Below are 8,836 nucleotides of genomic sequence, written 5' to 3' on the forward strand. Positions count from 1 at the left end.
TGGTCGTGTTTATTAGTTTGCCAGAAAAGTGTTTTATGAGTGCAATTAGAAAATGCGCTAGACTAAATTGCACAATTGACAAATAGCTGGCGGGGTGGTGAGCTGAAGATCGGGGTACGAAATGGTATCAAACGTGTGGGGCTGGCAGAACTATGCCGGCCTGCGGTGGGTCTCTTGACGCCACTCTTCGGGACCTCGTAATATTCGAGTACGAAAAGAGAGTATAGAGAGTAATATAGAGTAAAGAGGGTAGAGAAAAATCGGAACAACGTCGCCGAGCACGCAGGCGCAATTTGTATCTCACGGATACTTATCGCATCCAAGACACCAACACTATGATCACACCTTATCGCATATGAGGCGATAAGATAACCAATACCATAGAATAAATCATAACGATGGCGCACACGGACAGGATCGTACACCCACACAGGTGTGGGTCCGCCCAACCGCAGAGGTGCTGTTTGTGCATCAGTGTGGGTAAACTAATTGGGCGGCAAACTCGCGCCAGACACCGCATTGCGTCGTCGTCGTTGTTGTCATCGCACTGTTAGGCGTTCAGTGTTCAGTGTTCCGAGCCCAGAGACCACAGACCACAGACCAGAGCCCAGTACCATCGTCAGAGTCGAGTTGGTCTCGAATCAAAAAAAGAAAATAGTAGCACTTTTTCGTATCACTGCTTACCGCTAAAGGTTGCGCGCGGGCCACAACCTCGATTTGCTCCTCGAATGACAGAGTTAGATCACCCACAAAAGTTCCTATTTCGCATTTTTCGCGCCAGTTTACCCGCTGCCGAGATTCATTCAAGAAGTGGTCCCAACACCTGGACACATCGTGCATGTGATAGCTTCTTAAAAACAAAAAAAAAAGATACGAAACACAACAGAACTTGGAAATCAAGTGATAAAAACCAAACTTAGATAAAACGCCGGAAGAAACCCAAAAAGAAGAATTCTGTTTGATGGTCTGCAAAACTATCTCAACGAGTTTGAAAATGCAGCTGAAGGTGGGTAACAGAAAAAATCTAAAAATTCAAAATCAAAAAGTGTGTTAAAAAATGGTTAAGTGATTTCTATTTTAAGTGGTTAAATATTTTTAGTTTGCTTTTGCTGCCTCAAGCTAATGTAAAAACATCAAAAAATCGTTTAAAAATCAAGCAACTAAACGGGAACTCTTTTAAACACATTTAAATACCTTTTTAAGGCTCAATTTACGAGATCTCTATAAGCCTATCTATCATTTCAACTTTGTTGAAGAGACAAGATCATAAAAGTTTTTAACGTTTTCTCACACAAGTTCATTAAGCTAAATAGACAGGCCATATAGGGCCATAAAAAGCAGACGGATCAAGTTTATAGATCAGTAGAAAAACGCAAATAAATATTAATTTATTAATTAATGGAATTTAAAGAGCTACAAAACAGTTGAGGGAAGTAATTTAATTTAATTTAAAATCAAAAAAGGATTTTCCGTAAGCGACAGTGATTTTTCTTAGCCAGATTACCCAGCGCCGCGTCACGCGATAAGCCAAATAGATTTATAATGAGTCATCTGTGGGATGCAGCGGCAAAACTGCGACACTTATTTTTGTATCTGCTCTTAAAGAAAAAGAAAAACCGAAACCATTAAGGAAACGAGAATGAGGCAACAAAATAAGAAACCAAGTTAAATGTGGAAAGATGGCTAATCTTTATGAGGCCCAAATTCAGCTGCGATCGGAGGTGGCGTCAAAATACCTTTGACAAAAATAAAATTTGAAACACGCTAGCCGCCGACTTCAACTTCTGCTTCTACTTCATTCATGAAAAAAAAGGACAGTTTTCGGCACGGATAATGTGAAATTTATGTCAATCTTATCACCTCGCTTTGGTCCTGGCTCTAGACCTGGTTCTTATCCCTGTCTCGAGCCTATCCTTTTTTGGGTTTTTGGGGTGGTTTCATGAATGAACCGGCCGATTGCCAACCCTTGGCCCATCTGGGGGTTACTTTGCCCGTGCCGGAAGTTGGCCAGCCAGCCAATGGAAACTCAGTTCGTTAACAGTTGCTCTCAATGGCGGCATCGATAGTTGTTGCAGTTGCAGTTGCTTTTGGAGATACTTTTATTAGACACGCGTCGCCAGTTGACAGTTGATGGCCGAGATAGGACGGGGGGCGAAGGTTGCGATTGATGGCCCTTTAATAGAGCTGTAAATGCAGCTGGCAGCTTATCTCACTTTCATTAGCCAACTGCAATGGACTTTTAATTAATCGGAGAATCTTCTAATGACTGATAGAAAGAAAGAGTAAAGAGGCTCTTTTGGGGTTTTGGGAATGGGTTGAGTTTATATAATAAGATAACTATGTTTTATTTTAACTATTGGCAGATCTTTTTATTCTGTTTATGTAATATAAATGTAAGATATTTTGAATATAAATAAAATTTTTTAACAAATAAGTTGCTACAATGCAGAATTCATCTTTAATACTGAATGGTTTTTGTGCGTAAAACGCCTTGCCTTACATCACCTAAAAGCTGAACTTCTTTTCACAAACATAAATTGAAAAAAAAATAATGGTTATAAAGATCTTCAAACTGTTACTAAATCAAATAAATATATATAAATTCTTTAGCATTCAAATTACATAAACGCAACATTGAAAGTTACTAACCGTTGGGTTGCCTTTGGAAATTGACTTAACCACAAACCCAAGCTCAACGAAAGTGAAACGAGGTGCGATTATATATAGCCAATATCTTTTGTTTATATAGATAAAGTCGGAGCATTTGTATGTGACTGTGGGTGTGACTGGGGAGATTTCATTCATAAGTCGAGTGGACTGACTCCACACCCTCGCAATGGGTCTTGACTAAGCCAAGCAAATAGCACATGCCATACTTCTCGAGGCGACTGACAAACAGCCCGAGTCTTGCCCAACTTATTGTAATTCTTGGATTTATCTGTCCCTATTGATGACGTAGCTGAAGGTGGAACTGGGGGAACTGGGTACTGGGTTGGGGGATACCAACCATGACCTCTCAGACTCAGGCCCAGCAGCAGCAGCAGTAGCAGTAGCAGCTGATTATGTACATTGATAGCGCCCGGATAAGATATTGTCCGTATCGTTCGGCCGTAGTATCTTAACTTTTTTGCGGTACATGGCACGTGCATGGGGGCATACCTATCGTACTGCTATATATACACACTCAAAGTCGGGTTTATCTGCATTTGGCCAGCCGATTGTCAAAGTGACGTTTGCACCACATTATCTTGGTCTCTTCCCATCCAGGGAATTCCTTTGAACTTTGCCCAAAGACGATGACAAGCTTCGCATAGTATCATTGGAAGTCTATATAGTGATTTGGATTTTCCATAGAACTCTTTTAAGCTCTTCCAAAAAGATAGTTAAACTTTGTACTTGGTAATTTTTCATTTTTATGACTTGTCAACTTATTTTTATGAATCACAGGTTGGCCTTAGCTTGTATCTACCCATAAAATGTATCAATCATTTGTGGCAAGTCACCCAAAAGTTCTGCGTAAAATGAATCAAATATTATTTAAGGGAAAGCAAATAAGTAATTAGGGTTCTTAGAGGTGAGTTCTCTTGTGAGTTTTCTTGTAAGACTTATTGATCTAACAAGGGGAATAACATTTCATTTAATTTCTTCTTATGATCTTTAGAAAAACATAAAATGACAGAATCAGAGTGTTATAGAAGTATCATTAGATTTATTGTACATCGAATTGAGTCAACTAGTTAAATATAAAATATATTTTTTATTATTCCAATAAAAGTGTGTTTGATTTTCCATTTTAAAGAATATTTTCATGAAGTTTGCTTCATAAATTAAACGCAATTGGTAAACCCAACTTGATGGCCTGCCATCCTTGAATATTGCTTTGGATTTCCCCAGTGGTGTGTTCATTGAACATATTGGTTACACACCGACATACACTCACACGCACACACTATATAAAAATATATTTATAGCTATAGTAAAGGTGAAACCCACCTGAAAGCCTCCCAGCTATATGGCACTTGTCAAGAGCGGACTGGCGTCAAATTCCGCCCGGGGCCGCATCGTGAATCAGGTGACAGTGACGATCGAATGTGTTGACATAAGTTTGAGGACGGGAAAGGGGCGTAGAATGGGAATGGGAAGTGGAAGTGGAAGTGCCACCCCCAACGGAATGAGGTCATAAACCCAAGCGGACTGACGTACGACGGGGAAAGCAAAGCGATTTTATGGCCAACTTTAATTTCCGCCAAAAACCAAAGAAAAAACCCAAATACACAACCAAAAAAAAAAACAAAAAACTGAAAACGAAACCAAGACACCGCTCTGGGTTTAGGGTTCTGTGAGTAAATACTTCTTCTGCGGGGAAATGAAATGGAATAAAAGTGAAAAATGTGTTCGACAATGTTGACACTGAGCGGCAGAAAGGCAGGCAGAGGAGGAGTGGGTCGTCTTCAAGCCCGTCTCCATTGACGTTTCAGTTTCTGTTGCTGTTTCTGGTACTTTATGGTTGTAGGCGACAAATTGAGCTGTGAGCCGAGAGCGGGCGGGCCCCTTTGAAGTCCGACTCAGTCATCTTGGCCCGGGGCTTGCGTCTTGTTGACTTTTGTGGCGGAAATCGAGGCGGCCAGTTCGCACTGCGTCGGCCGGAACTGGAGCCACACTTTTGTGGCAAGCCGAGCGAAATATAACATTCAACACTTGTCGCTTGCTCATTGCAGATGGAACAGCAGACAACGCAGCAGCAGCAGCAACAACAGCAGCAGCAGCAGCAGCAACAATTGCAACAGCAGCAACAGCAGTCGGCTCTGACCAAGCAGGAACTTCAATTGCTGGACAAGATTAAGCTTGAGGCTAGCAACGGGGCCGAGCAGCTGTCCGGCAATCTGGAGGAGCAACAGGAACAGCAGCCAGCAACATCGGTGGGCGTGGTAGTGCAGACAAGCCAGGCGGGTGTCAGTGAACCAGAAGAGCAGTACGTGGTGCCGCGCATTCAGCGCGCGCGCATTCTCACCACAGCGGGCACTCTGTAAGTATGATTAGTAACCCTGCGGATATTCTATATAGTATATCTATCAGATATATATCTAAAATGCTTACTGTTCCCTCTTGCCTTGCTATACTAAATTCATAAACAATTTCAGTGAACTGAACGAAGTTCGCGAGGGTGAGCCCAGCACAAACGCCAGCAACGCTAGCTCGGGATCTGCTCCGGATAGTCACATTGAGTTCCAGCGCAGTGCTCATCACTCGCCCGGAGCTACCCACTACGTGCAGATGGCGCCACGAAATGCAGAGTTGCAGGAACAGGTGGGAAATGCCGCCGGAGCACCACCGGGTACCATATATACCTATTCCTCCGGACAGCTTATCTGCCCCGGCGATGATGTGGCTGCCATTAAAATCGAAACTATCGAAAAGGGTGAGACATCGGGAGAGTCACAGCAACAGCAGCAACAACTCCAGCAGCAGCAGCAATGTCCAACGCCCAATGGCGGTAGCTATGGCGAGACCATTGTGATAAGCAATGCAGCGGAGGCACTGCATCATCAGCAGCAGCAGCACCATCAGCACCAGCAGCATCAGCAGCACCAACACCACCAGGTTAATCAGGCAGCCGCCGCAGTGGTAGCAGCGGCGGCAGCCCAAGGTGTCCACCTAGCCACAAGTTCTCATGGCGGCACCGTTCGCTTCGTCACGGAGGATGGGCGATTCACCACTGCAGGACCGGAGACATCCACTTCGAGTCTGTACTACGATGCACCAGTGGTGGATGGGAGTGTTCAAGTCAACGAGGCCAAGACTTACGCCGATCTGGGCAACGCCTACACCCCCTTCCCGCCCAACCACAGCTTCACCAGCAACAGCTATCCGGCCGCGTTGCAGCAGGGCAACACCATCTATAGTGTTCCGGGCACCGGGCAGTTCCTGACCAAGTCCGAAACTGGTATAAATCAACTGCGCCAGGCTGGACCAGCCACTTTCCAGACGATAGCATTCAACGACGGCGGCAATGCCATCGACATGTGGCCATCTCCCGCACCGCCAGAGTACCAGAATGTGTCCTTTGTAAGTAAAGATTAATCCCAAACCTATGTTGCCTATCTAACTGAACTTCTTTATGCTCCACAGACCAACTTTCATCCGCAGGTTATTGATGATTATGCAGCGGGTAACGTGCCCGCTGCCCACTGGTCAGCCGCCAGCAGCATTGGCCAGTATGATGGAAGTTTGGTGTCTGCCTCGTCCACCTCGTCACCCAACCACGACATCAAGTGCGATAATTGCAACGGACCTTTAGCCCGCAAAGGTAATGAGTATTTCTGCCACCAATGCTCACCCTATATGAGAGTACCGCGCATGCCCCAGCGCCAGGCCAAGCCCAAGGCAGCCGTTGCACCCAACAATCGACGCAACGGGGTAACCTGCGCCAACTGCCAGACCAACTCGACAACGCTTTGGCGTCGCAACAACGAGGGCAATCCCGTGTGCAACGCATGCGGGCTGTACTTCAAGCTGCACAACATGAATCGCCCGCTTTCGATGAAGAAGGAGGGCATCCAGAAGCGGAAGCGGAAGCCAAAGAACAATGGAGGAGCTCCCATTCATCGGGCACCGCTGCCAAGTAAGTATTCCTATCAGAAGCTAGGAAGGCTCAGCTGATAAATCTGGTGGTAGAGTTAAAAAACTAATCCCAACTCTTGGCTTGTTCCTATTTCCAACGCCAGGCATGTCCCAAGGAGTCACCCTGATGGCGAACAATCCGCTCTATCCCTCCCAGGTGCCAATCACCATGATGAGTAGCCAGCAGAATGCCAGTCCGGAGCTGCATGATATGTCGACGACGGGTCCGTCAGGTGGCCAGCGGGGTGTGGCCATTTCGCTGAACACTTCGGCACCACCAACCTCCGACGGTACCCTCAACATGTCCGCTCGTCACCACGTGACCGGCGAGAGTCACTCGCCCTACAGCCAACAATCGACTCCCCAGAGCCAGTCGCCTCACCTGCCAAGCGTTGTGGCGATAAACCGTCAGATCGTTCAACCGTAAGTTAAAGATCCTTCCAGATTCTATCAGAAATTCTAATCATGGTGGATTATATCCCACAGAGTACCCACCATCGAAAGCGGTCGAAGTTCCAACAGTGAACTGACCCCCAGCGTCATCACGCGCACTGGACTCCCAGAGAGATCATCGAATAACTAAGATAATCCTTACTTAACTACGAACTAAAGTAATCTAAAGTTAACCTAACCAAAATGTCAAAGTTGCCAAAATATTTATTTAAGCCCTATTCTTAGATATATCAATATATATATATATATATATATATATAGAGCCAAGACCAATGTCCCAGTTAGAGGAAGACTTAATGGGTTTCCAATAGCCAAGATACTTAAACGTCTTCCTCCTTTTTAGTCAACTGCTTACAGCAACTAGTTTGAAATGATTTGTGCCAACTACTTAGGTTCAGATCGCTGTACTATATATATAGTTTAGTTAAAAGACAGCACAAGAGCCCATAATGAAGTCTACGATTTTGTATGTTTAAGCATCTCTTTTTAAATTCAACAAAATAAATAAGTTGTAAACGCAAGACACTCGGGGACTTTGATGGCTTTACCAGGACGCGAAAGACCTCGCCGGAGCTCGTTATATTTCATTGTCAACAATTTGGCAGCCAACCAAATTGATCCAAATTAATTTTAATGACCTCCACAGACCACAGCGCGAGACCATAAAATCTTAACAAGTTGCTAAAGGCAAAAAGGCAAAGGCCTCGGAACGGAACGAAACGGATCCGAGATCCGAGATCCGAGGATCCCTGGAGCAGTGTCTAAATAGCGATTTGGTGTCATCGCTTAAAAGCCTGTCCGACGCACAACGCCGCCGCCGAGTAACGCCACCGCCTGCAGCCGCTGTCTTTGATCTCCTTTCGGCGGTTTCGACAGTACGGTATGGTATGGTATGGTATGGCAAAAATGCCCCACGGCCCGAAGATGGAGTCCAGTTCCCCCAAGTTAACGCCTCGGCTTTGGGATCTCCACCATCCACCATCCACAGCCTTTGTCCGAAAGAGCCTTCTTTTTTGTTTTTGGCGTACGCTCGATCAATTAGGCAAACTTGTTTTACGACCGCTTTTATTAGCGTTCGCTCTGGCCGGCGCTCCAAGTTTACCGAGACCCAGCGAAGTTGCGGCTCTGGAGGAGAGTCTGGTGGCTCAAAAGTTGTACCTGTGGTTGTGCCTTTCAGGCTGGGGTGCGAATGAGTAATGAGACGGCGGCCCCAGCACCCGGCAGCTATGGAATGTGTTGGCAAAAATTATGTGCAGCGTCAAGTTGTGCAAGTGGAATGGAATGGTTTCCAACGGATCTAAACGAAATGGTACGGACTCGTGGAGCTCTATTTTTAGGGGTAAAGAAAGAAAAGCCAAAAGGCCAAAAAAGATGTGAGTATTGAACTTTAGGCATAGGTAAATTCGTTAGGTGTTAAGCTCAATCTCGTTGAGTTTGTGTTTTAATTTATTATAAATCTGCACTTAAACCTGAAAAAAACACATTTTTAACCCTACCTAAAAAATGATGATATAAATGGTCCAAATATGGAATGTAATACCTCGTTGATTTTGTATTTTAATTCCTAGTCGAGCTGCATTCACAGTTTAAAATGTAAAATTTTGCTCATTTTAAAAAAAAAAAGATGGAAAATGGGTTATCTAAGATTATCTCCTCAAAATCTCAGTATTATGCCCATAACTAGGCCAATAATGGCCCGAATATCCAATGCAATACCTCGTTGAGCTTGTTTTTTAATTCTTAGTAAATCTGCATTCAAAGT

At 44.6% G+C, this 8,836-nt stretch overlaps 1 protein-coding gene across 2 annotated transcripts; it reads left to right on the forward strand.

Moving 5' to 3' along the window:
* The first annotated feature begins 475 nt into the window (after positions 1–475).
* LOC108116368 (box A-binding factor) lies at positions 476–7,590 on the forward strand. Of its 2 annotated transcripts, none has more exons than XM_017228201.2 (6): positions 476–1,006; positions 4,719–5,026; positions 5,142–6,066; positions 6,130–6,622; positions 6,702–7,044; positions 7,108–7,590. In XM_017228201.2, exons 1-6 carry the CDS (start codon positions 962–964, stop codon positions 7,202–7,204), a joined length of 2,211 nt encoding a protein of 736 aa, XP_017083690.1. In that variant the 5' UTR covers positions 476–961; the 3' UTR covers positions 7,205–7,590. The 2 variants fall into 2 exon arrangements, with proteins under 2 accessions (XP_017083690.1, XP_017083691.1); XM_017228202.2 differs by having other exon boundaries at positions 478–1,006; positions 6,726–7,044; positions 7,108–7,589.
* The last annotated feature ends 1,246 nt before the right edge of the window (positions 7,591–8,836 follow it).

This window comes from Drosophila eugracilis, unplaced genomic scaffold, assembly GCF_018153835.1.
Source record: "Drosophila eugracilis isolate 14026-0451.02 unplaced genomic scaffold, ASM1815383v1 contig_367, whole genome shotgun sequence".
NCBI classification, from domain to species: Eukaryota; Metazoa; Arthropoda; class Insecta; order Diptera; family Drosophilidae; genus Drosophila; species Drosophila eugracilis.

Excerpts from the sequence above, each read along its gene's own strand:
- LOC108116368 (XM_017228201.2), top strand. The coding sequence starts at position 962 with ATGGTCTGCAAAACTATCTCAACGAGTTTGAAAATGCAGCTGAAG. Across the intron at positions 1,007-4,718 it reads GTTTGAAAATGCAGCTGAAG|ATGGAACAGCAGACAACGCA; the intron begins GTGGGTAACAGA and ends TGCTCATTGCAG. Across the intron at positions 5,027-5,141 it reads CTCACCACAGCGGGCACTCT|TGAACTGAACGAAGTTCGCG; the intron begins GTAAGTATGATT and ends AAACAATTTCAG.